At 42.3% G+C, this 22,869-nt stretch overlaps 1 protein-coding gene across 1 annotated transcript in view; it reads right to left on the bottom strand.

Annotated features, from left to right (window-relative positions):
• The window catches only part of ITGB3 (integrin subunit beta 3), a 135,877-nt gene that overhangs the window by 9,305 nt on the left and 103,703 nt on the right, over positions 1-22,869 (bottom strand). Inside the window, exons 11-14 of the mRNA XM_073607661.1 lie at positions 14,015-14,237; positions 11,985-12,085; positions 5,574-5,693; positions 2,910-3,076 (exon numbers count right to left, since the gene is read on the bottom strand). Of these exons, the coding sequence (XP_073463762.1) occupies positions 2,910-3,076; positions 5,574-5,693; positions 11,985-12,085; positions 14,015-14,237 (611 nt within the window). The remainder of the gene's footprint in view (positions 1-2,909; positions 3,077-5,573; positions 5,694-11,984; positions 12,086-14,014; positions 14,238-22,869) is intronic.

Genomic DNA, 22,869 nt, shown 5'->3' with positions numbered 1-22,869 from the left:
AATAATGGGATTAGCAGTCAGGAATGGAAGCATATGGGAGCCCTAGGATAGGATTTCACAAACATTCATACATGTAGCTACTGACACAGAGAATCCAACTTAGTGTTGCTTTAGGGTGGGATGCCAAACATGTCCAGTGTGTAAGCTATTAGTGGATATTAACACTGGCATATTATTTTACAACCCCATGACTGTAATGAATATGAGATCTGACATTTAACATATAATAAAAATATGTGTGCCCCCCAGGCACTTATTGCAAGCCTCCCCCTTTTAACAAATGAAACAGTACAACTAAAATTTGGCCAAAGGATGTAAAATTATCTCAAGTACTTATACATGACTGGGCTTTATAGCAATGTCTTCATAGTTCAAGTTCCTCTGGGGCAAGAAATACAACAGCCAGGATTTCTGCCTCTCTGTATTGTTTCCTAGCTATTGTTTATAGCTCCCCATAAAGTGAACATGTCCTTTACCTATACATGGCAAGGCAACAGGTTCACTTCTCTGTCCCTACAGCCTGTATTCATGTTCCTTTCACTCTCCCACAGTCCACATTTGCCTACCAGATTGCAAAGTAGAAGTCCTGGGTAAAGCGTAGCTTGTCAAAGTGCCAGGTACAGCATGTCCCCTACCTATGAATGAGCTCCCAGAATGGAACTCATTTGTAAGTTCAACTTGTACGTAAGTCCAGAAAAGATCAGTACTTGCAGACAAAGGCTGTGAGCGCTGATCAGTGTGTTCTGGCGTAGGAGCCCCTCTGTCAGAACACAAAGGTACAGCATGGGAGATCACTTCACCAACATTGCTTGTGTTGGTACTGCAATCTGTCAGGTTTTTTTTTCGTTCAGCCCACTGCGTCGAACAAAAAACTGAGTGTGTGTACCAAGCTTTTCAGGATTGGACATGCGAACATATGATTCCATGTATACTTTACTGTATACACAGTGCTTTGAAAAAGTATTCACACCCCTTGAAATTTTCCACATTTTGTCATTTTACAACCAAAAACATAAATGTATTTTATTGGGAATTTATGGGATAGACCAACACAAAGTGGCACATAATTAAGAAGTGAAAGGAAAATGATTAAATGGTTTTCCAAATCTCCAAAAAGTGTGGCGTGCATGTGTATTCAGCCCCCTTTACTCTGATACCTCTAACTAAAATCTAGTGGAACCAATTGCCTTCAGAAGTCACCTAATTAGTAAATGGAGTTCACCTGTGTGTAAGTTAATCTCAGTATAAATACAGCTGTTCTGTGAAGCCCTCAGAGGTTTGTTAGAGAACCTTGGTGAACAAACAGCATCATGAAGGCCAAGGAACACAGCAGACAGGTCAGGGATAAAGTTGTGGAGAAGTAAAAAAATATCATAAGCTTGAACAGCTCACGGAGCACTGTTCAACCCATCATCTGAAAATCGAAAGAGTACGGCTTACCTGCAAACCTTCAATGACATAGCTGTCCACCTAAATTGACAGGCCCGGAAAGGAGAGCATTAATCAGAGAAGCAGCCAAGAGGCCCATAGTAACTCTGGAGGAGCTGCAGAGATCCACAGCTCAGGTGAGAGAATCTGTCCACAGGACAACTATAAGTAGTGCACTCCACAAATCTGGCCTTTATGGAAGAGTGGCAAGAAGAAAGCCATTGTTGAAAGAAAGCCATAAGAAGTCCCATTTGCAGTTGGCAAGAAGCCATGTTTCCACAGCAAACGTGGAAGAAGGTGCTCTGGTCAGATGAGACCAAAATTGAACTTTTTGGCCTAAAAGCAAATTGCTATGTGTGGTGAAAAAAACTAACACCGCACATCACCTTGAACACACCATCCCCACCGTGAAACATGGTGGTGGCAGCATCATGTTGTGGGGATGTTTTTCTTCAGCAGGGACAGGGAAGCTGGTCAGATGTGATGGGAAGATGAATGGAGCCAAATACAGGGCAATCTTAGAAGAAAACCTGTTAAAGTCTGCAAAAGACTTGAGACTGGGCGGAGGTTTACTTTCCAGCAGGACAACAACTCTAAACATACAGACAGAGCTACAATGGAATGATTTAGATCAAAGCATATTCATGTGTTAGCATTGCCCAGGCAAAGTCCAGACCTAAGTCCAATTGAGAATCTGTGGCAAGACTTGAAAATTGCTGTTCACAGATGCTCTCCATCCATTCTGACAGAGCTTGAGCTTTTTTGCAAAGAAGATTGGGCAAAACTTTCACTCTCTAGATGTGGAAAGCTGGTGAGGAAATACCGAAAAAGACTTACAGCTGTAATTGCAGCGAAGGGTGGTTCTACAAAGTATTGACTAAGGGGGGCTGAATACACATATACGGCTGCACACCACACTTTTCACATATTTACTTGTAAAAAAAAAAAATAAAAAACATTTATTATTTTTCTTCCACTTCACAATTATGTGCCACTTTGTGTTGGTCTATCACATAAAATCCTAATAAAAAACATTTACATTTTTGGTTGTAACATGACAAAACGTGGAAAATTTTAAGGGTTATGAATACTTTTTCTAGGCACTGTATCTTCACTTTGATGAAGTAAATGTATCAGCATGGAAATGAAGAGAAGGTAAGTACAGTAAAAGCAGCTGAAGAGCAGCATATAAGATAACCTGTTGTTTTGCCTTGCATGGACAAAGTACAGACTCATTTTAATGTGTGGCTGTGCACAAAATAAATTGCTAAACCACTCGTAAGATCAAAAACCGGTACATAAAGCCTTCATGGCTGGAAGGGCCAAGTACAATGTCTACCATAGCTGATTATTCACTGCACTCTGTTTCCTCCTAAGTTGGATGTCTGTTTTAAATTACCAGCTTAGTGAGAAGAGAGGAAAACTATTTTCCTTGCTACAGGAATATATCGGTGGAAGTTGCGAAACATTGCTTTACTTACCGTGTCCCACTTAGCTTTCGACCGCTCCTCTTCGAACTTGGCAAACTCACGCCGGTCATGGATGGTGATGAGCAGCTTCCAAATAAGCAGTGCTACCAAGCCCACTAGCAAGATGGCTCCCATCACAGACATTAAAACCACAAGGATATCAGGACCCTGAGGGCATTCTGTGTGGAATAAAGGAGAAGCAATGTCAAGTAGACAAAGTACAGGCAAACTATGAAAATATTGCTTGGTGTGCCTTTTATTATAATTGCCCACAAACCTCCTGCCTGCTTCCACCAGCAGTTGAATGATTCGTGCAGCCTCTAAAACTCTGATTTTGGGGATGATACTCAGAACAAGAACAACTTGGTTGTCTATTGCAGACTGAAATCCAGGGACATACAATAAATAAGGGCACAAGCGGCTATCAGGATTTCATAAGCATGGTAGCCACCTTCAGAAGATGAATACCAGATAAAGCTTACCGTTCCTCACATGTAGTAACGTCTCCTAAGTGAACTTAAATGCCACAACTTGTTGGCTTTGGAAAAACTGGAAAAGGATAGAACTCCTTTTTTTAAAGCTATCTCCCTATCGGGGATGATTTCCCCCATATATTCTGTGAAGTCACTGGGACTGGGTCAGGATGTGATGTGAAATCTCCCTAGTGTGAACACAGATAGCAACATGCATTTTAAGAGAGGTTCCAGCTCTCTTCAATTATATCCAAAACTAAAAAAAAAATTTTTTTTTTAACTTAAAATCTACTTTAGCTATGTGCAATGGGGTCACACAAGAAGAAACATTTAGAGGGCCCTTTTATTTTGCTGTTGCTAAATCACTGTATAGCTAGACAGTTTTGGGTTCTTTTTCTTCTGGCCCTATAACAGTGCCATAAGCTGCTATGGCTGTAGTTATGTCCTTGTCTCTGGGGACATTAACAGGAATAAAACGTGATAGAGAACCTTCCCCCATTTATCTAAAACAAAAAAAGACTTTGCCTGCTGTCTACTGGGCTACCTTTCTCTTTAATGGATATGTTTAATAAGTTTACTTTAGTTATATAGTTTTTACGGTAGCTGTCGAGCTGGGAATTTTAGGTGTTCCTGCATTTCATCACCTCCTCTTGCATTCTTCACAATATGAAATAATAAATTCTAGAGATATAATGGGAGCCTCCCAATTGACCACAGCAGATGTGCAGCCCCAGGAACTCAAGTTTCTACTGTTCATCAATAAAGGTCTTAAGAGATATAACAAACTGTCAGGTTGCTAAACTGCGGAATCTACTAAAAACTAATAACTTTTTACTTCACTCACACAATGCCCAAACAACTATGTTCAATGGTTTGTACGAGAACTGTCTGAAGGTACATATGCCAACACCATACAGGAATTTAGATGCAATTTCAATCAAGCCTCAGATAAAAAAAAATAAATAACGCATTGGAAAGCACATACCAAAATAACTGGAATAAAATTTACAATTGATAAGAAGAATTCTAAAACTGGTTCAGGTTTAGAGGCTCAGATTCCACATAGCTTCCAGAGACTGACAGTGCTTGGTACACAAGAGTTAAGAATGAGGCACTGATGAGGAAATATATAACAGCTTGTTAGAGGGGGCTGGAAGAATTCTTGTAAAGTTTGTATTTTTATCACGTACCTCCCAGTTTCTGGGACATGTTACTAATAGTTAGTGTGTATGGTACAGTATACTGTATGTTCGTAATTACTGATCAACGTCATGCAAAAACTTGAAGTGTAACGCTTTCTCTGTTGGAATTAGAAACATCCACCAGGTGGATCTTTACAAAGTAGACTGTATACTTTGGCTGTACTTAATATTTTATGTTGGAGGCATGCCATGAATAGCACTGTTATTCTAAACATCCCAGATGAGGTTAGCGTTCCTGTGTACAACAGCAAAAATCCCAGTTACCATGAATACATACAATATATATCATACATCAGGCCCGGACTGGCCATAGGGCAGACCGGCATTTGCCTGGTGGGCCGCCGGGCAGCTGGGCTGCATGTCTGGGACATGCAAATTCGGCCACGGGTTCTGACATGCAGGACCGGTGTTCTAACACCGGCCGCTGATGTTCCGCTAGTGGCGTACTAAGTGGGGGGCGGGCCGCCAGTGACAGCTGCTTTGTGCACTGTGGTTGTGCTGTGTAGTGGGGGGTGGGTGCGTGCGAGTCTCGGAGCCGCACTTGAGTCACGTGACACGCACCTGTCGGCACATCAGGGAGCTGGGACCCGTAACGATACCCTTCTCTCTGACTGTTACTTTTACAAACAGCTGGCTGGTGATCTCGGGCTCTCCATGTGGCAGTACACATATTTCATTGTGGTAATCGTCACTACTACATTGCAGTAGTTGTCCAGGTCCAGTGCTGAGCAGCTGCCCTTCTGCATAGTAACCACCGGGGTCACCTGCTCGGCATTACCACCATTTAAAGAAAGCCTTATATTTTTTTCAATGAATACAAGGCATTTTCGGATTGGACGAGGTGGAAACTGTATGTTCTGCTGTGTCTGTAGCTGCACTTTTGTTTGCTTGAAACTCCTAACATACCTTAGAGAAAAAAACAAAACCGTACATCCTAGACAAGGCTGGTTTATAATATGACAGTATAATATTAAACAGCAGTCAACAGTCTGCAGGATTACCTTCTTCACCGATGACATACAACACAGACTTCCCACTGGAGTCCTCGTGGTACTGGAACCTGACCACACAGTCATTCTCATCCTTATAAGTGCAGTTCACCGCATCCTCCCCATTGTCAACTGAGAAGGAAATTCAGTGTATGAGATACAAATTATTACATAAATAATATGAAGAGAAAAGCAAAAATGAAGAAAAAATGTCACTGGTTAGTTTGGAGACAGGATATCAGCAGTGCATGTTCTTATTGCAGGACTGTATTCAATCAGCAACAGATGAGGTGTGTATACAATAGAGAGTAATAAGGTTTATTTAGCAATAGAACTAAATTTAGGGGTAGTGTTAAGTGTTGGGGGAAGGTTAACAGTTAAGGGCATGTGTTTAGGGCTGGGTGTTTAGGATGGGTGTTTAAGTGTTAGGGACAGGTGAAGGGTCTTCACATTTTCCCCACCTTCCTTCTTCCTGGGATGGGGGTTGTTAAAATATTAGGGCCTGGTTTTCGGAGGCGGTTGTGCTCAGAAGTGAACAGATCTCTAGTCTGTAACCAGTTGTGCCTATTGTCCTGGAATTGGCGCCCCAAGCCAGTTTCTGTTGAACTCTTTAACCCCTTTTTTTTTCATTTTTTATTTACCCATAGATCACTGTGGAACTTCTTAGGGTGTCCCTAATTGTGCCTACAGGTCCCTACCTTAGCTGGAGGTTTTCTCCCCTTAGTTTCATGGCACTATTGTTGACCTGTTTTACATGGCTTCCCCTGGAGGCCCACTATGGGTTAATGACATAGAGGTTAATGTTATATTGTTCATTGGGTATTTATGATTGATTTGCTAAGCTACTGTTTTCCATATGTTTGCACCATTCTAGATTGACCCTTAGGTCGGCCTCCCTGCCTCCGTCGGACCCTTTTGTGCTGGCGGTGGTGTGAAGGCCTGCCCTTCTCTTTATGTTAATTTTTATACATTTATGCTTTATCATATCTGCCTTCATGGCCTCTAGGGTCCTGCAGTGGACCTCGGGGGGGGGGGGGGTTGAGGACACGACACAGCGTTTGAGCTGTGTCTCCCCCCTGACTTTCCTCATGGAGAATGTGTTGTTTGCACTTATAGTTCATAATTTGCTGGCCTAGGTTGCTCCCCTTCATGTGTATGGTGTGTGTGCCTTTTTTTTTTTTTGCTTTGCTGGTCCTTTTTTCTACCTATGGTGCATATTCCCCCTCCTCCCTTCCCCTCCTTCCTGCCCCCCCCTTCTTTCCCCCCCCTCCCTTTCCTTTTCTCCCTCATCGCAGGTTGGGCTGGATTCTGGCTTCCTGCAACTTCTCCATACCCTTTTCCCTCATCTCCATGGGAGTTATAGTATGTGCTATGTTTCCAGCCATGTGCCCGGTGTGGGAGCTACCCCCCTGGATGTCCCCTACTGTTGGGATGTACCGTATTTCACCTGTTTGGTGGTCCCTTCTTGTGGCTACTATATGTTTTTCTCTCTCCAGTTTTCTCTTCCTTTTCTTCCCTTTTCTTTCTCCCACCCCTTTTCTGTTCTCTCCTTGGGTCCCGGGGCCTGTCGGGAAGCTAGCCAATCACCACCTAGGGAATCCATCAAGCCTTCCTCTGTTGATGAGCACTTTCACTCCTCCACACCATCCACTCACAAAACATCCATGGCTTTAATTCGCCCCTAAAGCGATCCAAAGTGTTCCATCATCTTAAATCTCAACGGGTGCATACAATATGCCAACAGGAGACAAGGTTCGCCCAGTCCTCCACTCCTAGGTTCCTCTCCCCACATTATTCTCAGTTTTATACTGCCTTGGCCACTGAAAAACATAGAGGTGTCTTGATCGCATTCAAACACAACCTTTCCAACTGGTTTCAGCACAGGTTCTTCTCCCATCTCTGTAAGGTAGTCTCTCAGCACCATAAGGGCCTACTCTTTTTTATGGGTGACTCCAACATCACCCTCAACTCGACCTTAGACAGATGATATGCACAGGGTTCTACCCCCTCTCACGACTCCCCCCACAAGGCTCAGATGTGTGCAGTCCTGCAAACTTTTGGTTTAATAAATGTCTGGCGGGAGCACCATCCTACGGACTTTGACTTTACCTATTACTCCAACCCCCATGATAGCTTTTGCAGGATTGACCACGTTTTTATGCAGGTACATCACCTTTTACTGGTTTGTAAGGTTTCTATTCTTTCCTCACCATGGTCTGATCATGACCCCTTGGTTTTTTTGTTTCTCTCTCAGACCCTACTAAGCACCCTTTTTTATGGTGAATTAATGAGTCCCTACTGTCCACCCAGGCTACGAATTTACAAATCCAATCTTTCATACAAACGTATTTTGCTGACAACGTTGGCTCAGTCGCATCAGCTGTGTCCCTGTGGGAAGCCCATAAGGCTACAGTTCAGGTCATATCATTCAACTTGCTTCAGCGTGTAAACGAGTCAGAGAGTGTCGCATCACAGAACTACAGTCTCTTCTGACGGCCGAAGATGTACTTTGGAAGGTACGTCCCACTGCTACACATAGAAAAGTTTGCGACACCCTGACGACAGAACTTGATCTTTTCTCCACCTTTCGAGCCGAAAAGGCCCTACAGCGGTCTAAGCACAAGTACTACACCTGTGCAGAGAAACCAGGTCCAATGCTGGCCAAGGAACTGAATTTGGTGGGAAAACATTTTAAGCCTGTTCGGCTCCGGACCAGAACTGGGGGTCTTACCTCTAATCCTGAGCAAACCCTATCTAGATTCTCGAGTTCTTGTCCTCACTTTATACTAAACCAGGTCCATTTTCCTCACAGCAAGAGGAACAGTTCTTCCGGGATCTTAACCTTCCTTTGCTTCCTGGTGGCGCACAAGAAGCTCTTGCTGCAAGCATCTCAGAAGCTGAAGTTCTCCAAGCAATCAAGTCCCTGAAGCCCTCTAAGGCTCTGGGCCGGACGGATTCTCTGGCCTTTACTATAAGACGCTCCCTGTGTTTTAGCACCTCACCTTGCTAACTACTTCAACGCTCTAAAGCAGGACTCCTTGCCCTCTCCTGATGGTTTAAGGGCCCATATCGCAATTATCCCTAGGAAGCCAGAGGATGCTAGTGAACCCCAGGCCTTTCCGACCAATATCACTTCTGAATGACGACCTGAAGATCCTAGGTAGAATCCTGAGTGCCCGCATTAATCCATATATAGGGAGGCAGGCTGGCGATAATGTCCGCAAAGTGGTTCATCTTATTCATCTTATGCAGTATCGGAAAATCCCGCGCTTCCTTCTTTCTTTAGATATTTATAAAGCCTTCGACGCCTTGTCATGGGAATACCTGCAATTTGTGCTCTCTCTCTCGTTGAGGTTTTGGGGAAGCCTTGTTGACCTGGATTAAGGCTTTATACTCAGCCCCTACAGCTACGGTAAAATAAGCCGGGTACTTTTCAACACCCTTCTCTATCCATTGGGGCACGAAGCAGGGGTGCCCCCTTTTCCCAGCTCTGTTCCTTTTGGCTTTGGAACCCTTAGCACTTGTACTTTGTGCAGACCGGAATGTGACTGGAATCCCCTATGTAGGCCATGAGTTCAAGTTAAGCCTCTTTGCTGACGACGCACTTCTGTCCTTGACTAATCTCCTTACTACCCTCACCAACTTGTTACGCCTCTTGACACATTTCTCGTCCATTTCGGGCCTCCGTTAGAGAAATCTGTAGCTCTAAATGTCTCCCTAGATCCTGACCTGGTCGCACACCTGCAGTCCCATTTCCCTTTTCGTTGGACAACCACATATATTGAATATCTGGGAGTCCGGCTGCCCCCCACTTACTCCTCTCTATTCTCTGTTAATTACTACCCCCTTCTTAGATCCTTGACCATTCTTCTGCAGACATGACAATTTCCACACCTGTCCTGGTTGGGTCGAATCCACTCTAAAGATGATGGTCTTACCCTACCAGTACGGGTCATTCCACATTTTCTCCGCCTAATCCAGAGCAGGATCATGCGCTTTATCTGGGCTAATAAACACCCTAGAATTTCTAAGGCTACCCTTTTTATACATAGATTGCAAGGTGGTTTGGGGGTTCCCCATGTTTCTAAGTACTATCTGGCAGCTCAGATCTCCCAATTATCACTAATCCATGCTTCCTACAATGTTCCTCTATGGGTGCTTCGGAAGCTCCCTAATTGTGCCCCTCTTTCTATCCAAGCGCTTCTTTGGCTTCCCCAGAAACTTCAGCCAACGTCATTGAGCCCTCTCATGCTACATAGCTTAAAGTTGTGGGACTCTGTAAGATACTTGAGCTCCCTTATGTTCCCCTTCCTGCCCCTGCTGCCTATAACTAATAACCTATTGTTCCCCCCTGGTCTTGACCAGTCTCAGGCTTTCGCATGGTGGACCTCACGGGCATAACCCAGGTACGCCATCTGTTGACTACACCTACTCCACTGACGTGGTCTGCATTCTGGGAATCCTATGATGTTCCCCAGGCAGAATTCTTTTGTTTTCTTCAGATCCAGCACTGGATAACTACGCTCAGATGTACCTCCTCCTACCCGTTCCAGACATCCGCTTTCGAACATATCTGTCTACATGCCCGGGTTTCCAGGGGCATATCTCCACCCTCTACGCAGCTTTGAATAGTCGATCATCTCTCACCTCACTCTCCTATGTGTCCCAGTGGGAACATGGGATCGATCCGGTAGACTGGAGTAAGGCCTGGTCTTCTGTAGCTAAATGTTCCTTTAATACTGCCATCTTAAAGGTGGCATACAAAGTGCTGTTGCAGTGGTATTGGGTTCCAGCATGTATTGCCCATGCCAACCCGACCTCTAGCGATCACTGTTTCCGGGGATGTGGCCATCGTGAGGATGTAATTTACACCTGGTGGGCCTGCCCGTGCTTAGTGGGTTTCTGGTCCCGAATTTTTAGTTTGTTGTTTTCTCTGTTCCATTTGAATGTCTGTAAAGAGGCCAAACTTGCTCTATTACATTGCCTTATCCCGGGTGTGTTTGCTTGTCAACAGAAATTGGCAACCTATCTGTTTATAGGGGCCAAAAGGACGATTGCTTAAGCATGGAAAAAAAAAACACAGTCCCCTTTCAGGAAGTGAAAAACCACTTGACGTCCATGATGGTCAATGAAGGAATGTCTAGTATACTCAAAGACACGCATTCCAAGTTCCTTAAAGTTTGGGAGCCATGATTGGCATATGCCTTCCCTGAACTCCCTCTGGCTAGTATGGATCGGCTCTGAATGGTTTCCTGGGTGATCCCGGGTCTCCTACTCCTTCTTCCCCTAACCCACTTTTTCTTATTTTCCCCCTCTCTTTCTTATTTCTCTCTCAGTTTTCCTTCTCTTACCAGGACTCTTAGCCCTTTTCGATTGCTAACAGATGCCCAAGATGATCTTAATGCAGAATTAATGCATTTTTTGTCCTGGTTATTCCTGCACTTATGGGGGTTACCCCAACTTACGCATGTTGCACTCAGGATTTCTGTGACCGTTTAAATAGGAGGCTGCCCTCCTTTGTTTATGTTGTATTATTATTTTTTTTGTCTCTTATGCGCTAGTTCTAGCCCCTGCATGGGCAATCTAGGTGCCTTTGACATTGTTGTATGTTTAACACTACTTCTGCAATAAAAACTTATTGAACCAAAAGGTGAACAGATCAGGGGCGTATTTACCACGTGGCAAACAAGGCGTCATTGGGCGTTTTTCAGGGGGCAGCGCCAGGTGACTGTGCTATAGCCGAATAATAGCTACAGCGTGGTTGTCCAGCTCTGGGAAGGCATCTTTTGATGTCCTCCCAGAACCACGCCCCTGCGTGCCTGCTGCTGCGCGCACCCCTTTGGACACAGCTGATCACGATATAAACACACTTGCCAGTTATCGGCATTCCTTTCCTCAGAGGGGACCGCCCAGTGTGAAAGGGACATCTACACTGATAATCAGGCACTGGCCATCAGTGTCCTGATGATCAGTGCAGCTCCAACAGTGCCCATCAGTACTGTCAATCAGTGTCCATCAGTGCTGCCAATCAGTGCCTCCTCATCAGTGCTGCCTATCAGTGCCGCCTATCAGTGTCGTCTATCAGTGCCACATATCAGTGCGCACCAGTGCCGCCTCATCCTCTGCCCTGCTGACCCCACCCTATGTCCCGCTGACCCCATCCTCTGGCCCACTGACCACATATGTGACACTTGGATGAATCATGTCTCAGGGTCTGATGAGAAAGCCGCAGCTGTTCAGTGTGAATGGCTGCAGCTTCCTCATTAGACCCTGAGACAAGAATGGTATGCCGTGGCTGGGGTGGGACAAATTTGGATGGGGAGAGGGGCGCCCGATTTTAGTCTTGCCTAGGGCAGCAGGCTGCCAAAGCTGAAAATCAAAACAAATCTATAGTTTTTGTCTAGTATCACACTGGATACTCACCAAGTTCCTCTACACGTACAATCTCATCTCGACAAATTCTCTTGCACATGGATTCATTCTTCCAAGGGCCACGCTCAAACTTCTTGCACTCCACACACCCCCTTGAAATAGGATAGGAAAAAAAATGATAAGTGTATTTAATGTCAAGTGATAGGCTGTAGGCAGGAACACTGAGGTGTGTATTTATAAAACACAAAGCTATTTGTCCTTTGAAACTACATATACATTCATTCTGTGTGAAGGGGGGCAACATTGACTGTTTTTAGGCTATTTTCTTCCCCAGGTCAAATATTATTCTTCGTACAATTTAGCTTGAATCAGAATACTGTATTATGGCCACTTTATTTCCTATGATCCATCTAGTGGCCATAATCCGGCATTTTCTAAATTCACTCTATTCTGTATGAATGCGTAGCATTCGACCTGGAAAAAAAATAGCCTAGTAACATTTCATATTGCCCCCATTCGTGCAAAATTAATGTACATGCAATTTTGCAGGATGAATAGAAAATCTTTTATAACTACATCCCCAAGATACATAGGTAAATGTCTTCTTATAATAATACCATGCAATATAGCAATATGATTTGCAGCAAAATCACATACTGTATATGGAAAATATCTGTTTCTGTACAGGTGTGATAAGGTTTAGGTACATGGATGTGAGTGATAGAAGTAATTCTATCACATATAGATAATGCACATAATACATACGGTACAATGTAGGATTTAGTAAACTGAAGCAAAATCTGGAGCAGCTGTGCATAGTAACCAATCAGCTTCTAACGTCAGCTTGTTCAGTTAAAGTGTTACTAAACAGTAAAATCAGTCTGTATATGCAGTAAAGCATGCTTGTTATACTCTGTGGAACCTAAGGGTTAATTCTTTGCATTGTGTATAAAGGCTGTTTGATCCTGTCTTCTCTGATCCTCCTCCTCTTCCACTGTCTCCAAAAAATAACCTGATATTTACAGAGCCAGGGGACGGGCTGCACATGCTCAGTTTGGTGTGCATTACTAGAGAGTTTTTTCTTTTCTTGAGGGGGTGCATGTGATCAGCACTGGGGCCAATCAGCACTGTCCAGACATGTCCAGACGGAGGATCAGGGGAGAATGAAAACTCCTCCTACAAGCTTTACTAGGAACTGATAGAAGTCACAAGGCTGCTATATACTGCTGATGAGAAAAGGTATTTATCCTTTTATATTTACTAAAATAATTGCATTTCCATGTTCTGTGTACTGTGGGAGACCAGATATAGTGCATGCAGGTTCTGGGTTTAGTAACACTTTAACTGCTTCCCGCCCGCCGTACACCAAATGACGTCCTCAGCTTTGAGCGGGGATATCTGAATGATGCCTGTAGCTACAGGCATCATTCAGATATCGTCTTTTAGAGACGGCGAATCTGTGCACCGCTTGATCTGTCCGCCGCTTGACCGTTCTTACGGGAGGGGACTCCCCCCCCTCTTGCCGCCCTCCGGTGCTTCTACCGACTCACTGCTACGATCGGTGACACATGATCCGCCGGCACCGAATGTTCAGAATAGAGATTTACCAGAAGGTCGCCGGAGTCTCTATGATGGTTCAGAGGCCGGGCGTGATGTTATGACGTCACGCCCGGCCTCTGTATTCAAAAAACGGCGCCGCTTCGGCTGGGAAGCGGTGATCTTTTTTTCTTTTTTTTTATTTCAGGCTTCCCAGCCTAGAGGTGAGATGTGGGGTCTTATTGACCCCATATTTCACTGTAAAGAGCACCTGTCATGCCATATTCCTATTACAAGGGATGTTTACATTCCTTGTAATAGAAATAAAAGTGATACAAAAAAAATTTGGGGGAAAAAAGTGTCAAGCTAAAATAAATAAAGTAAAAGCTTAAGCTTTGTATATTAAACCTAGAAGCTGTTTGGTCGCCATGTATATCTGCTACATTCTGGCTGTTCCAGTCTTAGTAAATTCTCCTCATTGTTGTCCCCCCATATTATTTTTCAATTTACAGTGATCTATGGAAATGAATGTCTTTGGCACTCACTTCTTAAAGGTGCAGGCGTCAGGACAGGTGGGGCATTTTTCACAGGTGTCCCCGTAGGAGCCTGGCTGGGTGCAGTCACACTTGCCACAGATGCACTCCCCCCTACCACTGCACAAGAGCCCACTGCTGGACATACAGGTGTCTGTGCGTGTGGTGCAGTTACAATTATCTCCAGACCAGTCGGATTCACAGATACAATCACCGCAATTACACTGCCCGTGCCCTGTGGAATAATAGATAGAAGAGAGAGAGTTAAGTAACAATCTTTTTTTTATCTCTATAAATAAAACAGATGCCTTGTGTTCCCACATTAGATTTACATAACTTATTTTAAAACGGCATCTGACTTAATTTAATATATATGATCACGCATCCAAATCTTTGCCTGATACTAACATGAAAAATAGTCTTTAGATTCTCCATGTTTATTAAGAATTACAGTTTCAGGGAGCAGCATTCTTGGTAGGTACAGTAGGGTTAGGATGTTTTTAGAAGATTTTTTTTGTCTATTCCTCGGCATATTTACTATCACTACCAGTAATATATAACAGGATGGGAAGGAGTTAAAAGTCCTTAAAAGGTGCAACTCGGGATAATAAACTTAACTGGGAAATAAAGGCTCAAAAAATAGGTAGGTCAACTTGGACCTTAAAAGGACAACCTCAGGCAAGAGAATGTTAATTCTGATGTGCTGCTATTGCTGCTACAATCTGAATTTAACTCTTGTACTTTACTTTAGTCAATATAATAGTTAGTGTTTTTTTTTTCAGGTACAAATTACTTGTACTTAAGTATAATGTACTGAAGTGTAATATACAAGTTCCAGTAAGTATGTGTGGATATTTGCAGCCATAACAAAACAACATGAGAAAAGGGAGAGAAAAGGGACTTTAAGGTGCTAAGCATAAACCCAAGAAATAAAGGTCCATGAGTTAAAAACATATAAAATATAAAATGTAACAATCCCATCCCTGAAAAGGCGCTATTTCCTGCCAAGCCCTTTTCACCATGTACATACAGCATATTGCACATTTCCACAAGTATATATAAAGAATTGACGTAGAATTAGGACCATGGAAAATTGTTGTAGGTCCCAATGCATTTGACAGTTTTAGTGCTTTTTTGGTAGACCAAACAACATAATGTATCAATTGTTGGGGGGGGGGGGGGGTGTGATGTTACCCTAGGACAACCTCAACCTTCTTTCAGTCAAGGCTCCCTTTAAAATTGCTCAATTTCAAAGCACTCCATTCTAAATTATGGAAAACTAAACAAAACATAACCCAGCAACAGCCACACTCATAGGATACCCAACATTAGTGATTTATTCGTCTAAAGCAAATACACCTTTTCACACTGATTTTTTGCCCTCACTCAGCTAATGTGCCCCCAGTGCTAATGGAGAGGGGCAGGAGAGAGGCAAACAAGGATGCTATGCAAGTGCCTGACGTCCTTCTTATCAACCAATCAAACTGATTGATAGGATGCAGGCGGCTAGAAGGTTGTAATGGTGCACAATGAAAACCTGTGGCTTTGCGTACCTAAAAAGCAGGATTCATCCACCCGCTGGCTTGTATACAATTTTTGGCCAATTGTTAGGCATTTTGCCAAGGCACCCCTGAAGAAACCTGAAGGCACCCCAGGGGGCCTGGACATCCTAGTTGAAAAAAGGCTGCCCTCCACTCGAGGTAGGAGCCAAATTTTGCACTGCAACCAAACAACTTCAGAAGCAAAGCAATCCCATCCAGGCCAATGCCATCAAAACTGGTTCAAAAGACATTTTTGAGGCATCCTGAAGCAGCTCAACATTTGCATCATAACCTATATAATGTCAGTGTATCCAACTATTGCACTAAACTACACTGTGCATAGTGGATACCCATCAGGATATTTCCATAAGCACAGAAAAGCTAGTAACTAATCTGAAAACTCTGGATCCAAGACCAGGTATGGTCAATTCTATGGTGCAGTATGCACATGCACATCCACCGCTTTCTAAACTAGCACAGCAAAAGTCCCAGACTAGACTTTATCAGTCTTTTTGTCCTGGACAACCCTTGAAATAATCTTTAGATTTTCCCGGAGGAACTCTTTCTGAAAATTGTATTTATGCAGCTCAAGATACATTAGCTGATCAGTACATTGCAGAAATGTTTAAAGAAAACAATGAACCATGTAGCATACATAGGATATTTGACTTCCACAGCAGATACTTTTTTTAACACTCTTCTAATCTTTAAGATAAAATTATTTTTTGTAATAATCCTGAAATGTAATTTATTACAGGTACTTATATAGCGCCAAAAATGTATGCAACTCTTTACATATGTATCGTACATTCACATCAGTCCCTGCCCTCAAGAAGCTTACAGTCTAAGGTCCCTAAGTTACCTTCATATGTACACATACTAAGATCTATTTAGACAAAAGCCAATAAACCTATCAGCATGTCTTTGGAGTGTTGGACGAAACCCACGCAGGCACAGGGAGAACATGCAAACTCCAGGCAGGTAGTACCATGGTTGGGATTTGAACCATTGACCCTAGTGCTGCCAGGCAAAAGTACTAAGCACTTAGCCACTATGTTGTAATAAATAAAATTAATAAACACAAAAGAAACACCAATGTCAGTAGAGAATTGCCTCCTTGCATTTGTGACCAGTAGAGAAATGCCATCTTTCTTGGTAGTCACTAGTCAGTAGAAGAAAAGCCCCTTACATTGGTGGCCAATGGAGAAATGCCCTGTCACACTGGTGGTTAGCAGAAGAAGAGCCCCATATGTTGCTGAACAGTGGGGAATACTTAAATTAAGGATCAGTGGAAAAGTGTCCCCGTACATTGATGGTCGGTGTAGAAGTGAACCTTTACATTGGTTGTCAGTGGAAAATTCTGCTCCTAACATTGGTGGTAAATATAGCTGGGAAACTATGCAACTGCTCAAAGAACTTCTAAAAACCTCTGAAGGAAACCTCAGGTTCTACTTATTAGCTTTGGCAATCTTAAAAAAAAGCTTTAGTCAGTATATGCTGCTGCCTGTGACTACAGAGCTGTAAGGATGCTGGTGGCAGTCGTGAGAGACACAGAAATCCTGAGAGACCCCCCCCAAGAATGAAGAGTCAGCCATTGGTTCCTGCTCCTTTATATGTATTGCACATCCTGTACTCTGATAGCAAGGCTACTACCTGAGCCGACTCGTAATTATGAAATATGTCACTTATAACATTTCTAATCATGACAAGTTTTAAAGGAACAAGAAAAAAATAAACTCTTCTTCACAGTGTAACATGAACTGTGATGCATTCAAACTGTGTAGCATTATAGCCAAGATAACACATTTGTAATGTTTATAAATTACAAAAAATAACATTTTAATGGCTACTTATCCCACACAAACTGCCTCATATCCTGGTATTTAACCACAATTATATCTTCTTCCCATGGAATGGCTCACTGTTCCCTGTAATTTAGTAAAAATAAACTCCCCACAATAGCAACTCTCTAACATTATTAAATTGTTATTTCTAAAAAATCAGTTTATGCCTATTCATACATGTAACCTCTTGAGATATCGGTATTAATCTCTCTGTAAACCATGGTTAGGATTACCAGCAGGGATGGCTGCTCGTGGGCTAGTGCCTTCTTTCCACGCTTGTTGGTGCAGAAAATTATTGGTGAGCGGTGGCAGAAGGAGACAAGAGACATGTACAGTACTGAAACAACACTGGCATTTTGTTTTTAATTCTCGTTTTTGGACACCAACACCATTAATGTGTACAATTGCAAAGTCATTATCAATGAAACACGTTAAGGAGGGGTGACATCCAGGTGGGGACATCATGTTACCAGATGTACAATTGACAGTTCAATAAAATGTATTCCGGAGAATGAGATGTTTGTGTGTGGCTCCCCATTCATCAATAACTTTCAATAGTAAGTGGAGACAAACTTTGGAGCCAGCCCCCAGGACATTCTTGGTGACTTCATGAGATGTAGATCTGGAGTAATGCTACTTGTTTGAGAAGTTGTAACTAAAAATTGAAATTTTGTTTTTAATACCTGTTGTAGGACACCAACGCCATTATTGTGGACAATGGGAACATGTCTATGATATGGTGGATATGAAGGAAATAATGATGGACAGTATTTCAATAATTGTTATGATCAAAATCCATATGATGATATGACCAAATTCCACAGATTAGCACTTGGTAGCTACACAATGAAGACTCTCGACAAAGTATTCAAATGCAAATAAATTACACCCAAAACAAAGATTAGACTTGTCTATGCATTAATTTTCTCAACTAGCAAATACAGTTGTGAAAGCTGGACACTATAGAAACAGGATAGAAAGATCGACTCATTTGAACTTTGGTGGTGGAGAAGGACTGTATGAGTGCCGTGGACAGCCTATAGAACTAATAGATCTATTTTGAAAGAGATCAAACCGGCTATGTCACCAAAAGCCCAAATGATTGAGTTACGAGAAGAGAGGGATCACTGGAGAAGGAAATAATGTTTGGGAAGATCAAAAGAAGCAGGTGAAGAGGCTAGTACTAAGTGGTTGGACACATTGACTACAGCTGTGGGGATGACACTGGAGGATCTCGGCAGACTAGCAGAAAGCCGATTTTCTTTTTTGAGCTCTCATTCTTCAAGCCACTAGGACTTGAGTTGAGTTGATAGCGCATAATATTAATAATTGTGCCCAATTATCGCCATACTAAGGGCACTGGAGAATTGAGGTACATTATTTTAAAAATTAAAAGTGTCAACAAGAAAAGTCCAGCAGTGCTCCTCTGATGCCTTTGGCATAGGACAGGTATGCATATGCACAAACAAGGAATAGACTTATCATTTATTTAAGAGTTGTGAATATGATCTGATGCAACTTTTAATACCAGAATTGTGAATATGATCTGATGCAACTTTTAATACCAGAATTGGTATATATATATTTCCAGACAGTTGACTCAGCATAAAAGGGTGGTTCCACTAGCCACAGACTGAGGCATTGCAATGTCCAGAACTGAGACATCAGGCACTCCCACAGACCTGCATTCACATCTTCTATTCCTTGCGTGTTCAGTGATAAATCCATTACAGTCTGAGTTGTATGACACAGGAATAGGTTATCTTTGGTAATCCATGCTTTATCAGTCTGGTTGAAAAAGAGTTGTCCAGAACTTTCCAATTAATTGAATCTCTTGAGATTTTGGTGAATTGAAGTCTATTCAGCTGTTTTTTTTCCTCTTCATACGAGGAATGCTGAATCATGTCATTGTAAACATTTATATTTGTAATAATTTTGCCCAGTATATGGCCATCCCTGGCTAAAATAAGCTAATTCTCCAGTTGTGTAATTCCTTCTGACATCTTTTGTCATCTAATTTTAGTCCATACAAGAAAGCTAATAGAAAAAAAGACAGCAATATGTTAAATTAGGGATAATGGGGATTGAACTTTACACCATTTTGTTATCTTTGTTTGCTCCACCATGTGCAAACATTTAACATGGAGTATCGCACACTGTGTATGTTTTAGCTGTGGTTGTACTGTCTTTCTAAAATTTTACGTTTTGCTTATGACATTACTTGTCTCCATACTATTTATAGCTATTAGAGGTTTTTAGAGCAGAACCATTCGTTTTTCACACAAAGGCTTTTGATAGCAGCAATGCGGACCCCTAGTTCCAAGAAATCACTTTCTGTTGCATTTCTGGAAGGTAAAATGTAAGGTAGTCAAGGTAGGTTTTACATTAATGCATTCCCTGCATTAAGGTAAAAGACACCCCACTACTTGTTCACCCCCCATACATTAAAAAAAGGAAATATCTGACACCTCTCACGATCGAGCGCTGTCCCTGATACCTTGCTCTTCTCTCTCCTTAGATTGCTGCTTCTGTCAAATCCTGCGAGGAGGGAGCAGGGGGCCTGGTTGAGCCACGCTGTGTGTGTGTCTAAAGCTTCATACACACGATCGGATTGTATGCCAACAAAACTGTGGACTTTTGTCCGAAGGGCGTTGGCCCAAACTTGTCTTGCATACAAACGGCAAGGAATTGTTGGCCAACAAATACGAACGTAGGAACGTAGTGACGTACTACGTTGTTTTTCAGCTCTTCAGCTCTGCTAATTTCGTGTTAGTAGAAGTTTGGTGAGTGTTGATTTGCGCTTTTCATTTTGCACTTTTCATTTTGCGCTTTTCATTTTGCGCTTTTCAGTTCATTTCTGAACGGCCGTTCGTCAACCAGCCATGTTGCAGAATCGGAGGAGATAACGTGTTATTTATTATTGGCCTTGGAGTTATTGCTTTGACATAATTTTTTTGGTTGAATAATGATTTAATTTGGTATATTTCCTATATTTTTGGATGCATAGAATGTACTTTTTGGTTAAGTTCTATTGGCAGATAGCATGTCTAATTTTATTTGTTTTCTTTTTTTATTGCACAATAAAAAAATTGTTAAGAATAATACTTGGCTATGTGTTTTACTTCAAAAAACAGTTTGGGAGTAGGCAGTTACATTTTAAAAAACATAATGTAAAACTGACAAGGGACACCAACATAGTTGTATCTTTGATCTTAAAAACTACGGGATAATGGTGTTTTGGTAACTTGCCCAAATAAAAAAATATAAAAATATTATTCTTGATATCAATAGAAAAAAAAGCCTTTGAAAATTCGTTTGCAATAACTCCATCAGTATCATCAGCAAAGCAGCTTCATTATTATCCCATTAACCGCCCACCGGCTGTCATATGACGGCCAGGCGGCGCGGCTCTCGTTCTGGGAGGGCGTCATATGACGCACTCGCCTTCCCGGGCCACCAGGGGGCGCGAACGCCGGCAATGGCACCGCCGTATCACTGGGGACCCGATGCGCGTGCCTGGCAGCTGCGTTGTCCCCCGGGCACCCGCGATTGCCCGGTAACAGAGCAGGACCGTGGATCTGTGTGTTTAAACACACAGATCCACTTCCTGTCAGAGGAGAGGAGACCGATGGTGTGTTCTCAGTACAGAGGAACACCAAATCGGTCTCCTCCCCTAGTGAGACCCCTCCCCCTACAGTTAGAATCACTCCCTAGGAAACATAATTAACCCCTCGATCACCCCCCTAGTGTTAACCCCTTCCCTGCCAGTCACATTTATACAATAATCAGTGCATTTTTATAGCACGGATCGCTGTATAAATGTGAATAGTCCCAAAAAGTGGCTGATATGCCCGGCGCAATATCGCAGTCACGTTAAAAATCCCAGATCGTTGCCATTACTAGTAAAGAAAAAAAATAAATAATAAAAATGCCATAAATCTATCCCCTATAACTTTTGCGCAAACCAATCAATATACGCTTATTGCGATTTTTTTTTTTACCAAAAATATGTAGAAGAATACGTATCGGCCTAAACTGAGGAAAAAAATTGTTAAAAAAAAAAAAATTGGATATTTATTATAGCAAAAAGTAAAAAATATTGTGTTTTTTTTCAAACTTGTCACTCTTCTTTTATTTATAGCGCAAAAAATAAAAAACGCAGAGGTGATCAAATACCACCAAAAGAAAGCTCTATTTGTGGGGAAAAAAATGATAACAATTTCATTTGGGTACAGTGTTGCATGACCGCGCAATTGTCATTCAAAGTGTGACAGCGCTGAAAGCTGAAAAATGGCCTGGGCAGGAAGGTGGTGAAAGTGCCCTGTATTGAGGTGGTTAAAGAAGAAGAGAATTGTGCGCTGCATTTCGAGATTTCATAATTCGCCACATCACAAATGTTAATTCTCCATTACGAACGCTAATTTACAAGACCGACCGCTTCTGGCTCGTCCTTGCTTCCGAGCATGCGTGTTTGTACTTTGGACTTTTGTCCGAGGGACTTGTGTACACACATTTGTTCGTGGAAAATTTTGAAACCTGCGATCCAACATTTGTCTGCGGAAAATCCGACATCAATTGTCCAATGGAGCATGTACATGGTCGGATTTTCCGTCAACAGCCTGTCATCGAACATTTCCCGTCAGAAAGTCCGATTGTGTGTACGAGGCTAATGAGCACACACAACCCGGCTCGGGAGAGCATCTGAACAGCTTGCTATGGGGGCAGTCGGAAGAAAGGAGGAGCGGAGACCGCCGGTGGAGAACTCCAGCAGGTATGAGATTACCCATAAATCAGACGAGTATCAGAGCAGATCCGTGTTTCATGTTTTTATTTTAATTTAAAAAAAATTGACTATAATATCACTTTAATATTCCCAATAGAACATACAGTAAAAAATAGAATTGTATTAATATGATTATATTTCTCTCAGTAAAAGTCTTTTTTTTTTTCTTTTTTTTTTTAAGGGCACAGCAGCTACAGAAACAATGCCTTTAGAAAAATAATGCCTGTGGGAAAATGAATGCAAAGCAATGCACATTTATGTAAAAGAAACAATTCTTGTTTGCCATTATAAAGAGAGTGTAATGCGATCTGACCTGGACCTACAGGGCCACTTAGGAAAGGTCAAAGTGCAAATCCTCCAGTATTGTGCGACATTGTGCATTGTGAATGTGCAAGTGAGAACAAGCTGTGGATTCCTCACATGTATGGAAAGGGAAAAGTGCCGACACCCATTGCTGAACTAGAGTATGGCATGGAAAAGATCATTACTCTGCAAAAAACATTTAATACTTTATATCTTTTGACCCTTTTTTTTATATAACTAAATTCTAAAAGTACCTTCATAAGTAGGTGACACATGGATAGATTATGTTGTTCTAGATCAAGTGAGTTGATTATTTAGCTATCTATGGGCTGCACCAATCTTCTGAGCCTGTCAGCGCACAGATATTGATCTTCCCTGATTGAACATGTGATCATG

The sequence above is a fragment of the Aquarana catesbeiana genome, linkage group LG12 (assembly GCF_042186555.1).
Source record: "Aquarana catesbeiana isolate 2022-GZ linkage group LG12, ASM4218655v1, whole genome shotgun sequence".
Classification (NCBI taxonomy): Eukaryota; Metazoa; Chordata; class Amphibia; order Anura; family Ranidae; genus Aquarana; species Aquarana catesbeiana.
Note: the sequence above shows the minus strand (reverse complement) of the source record. Positions and strands in the feature narration are given on the sequence as shown.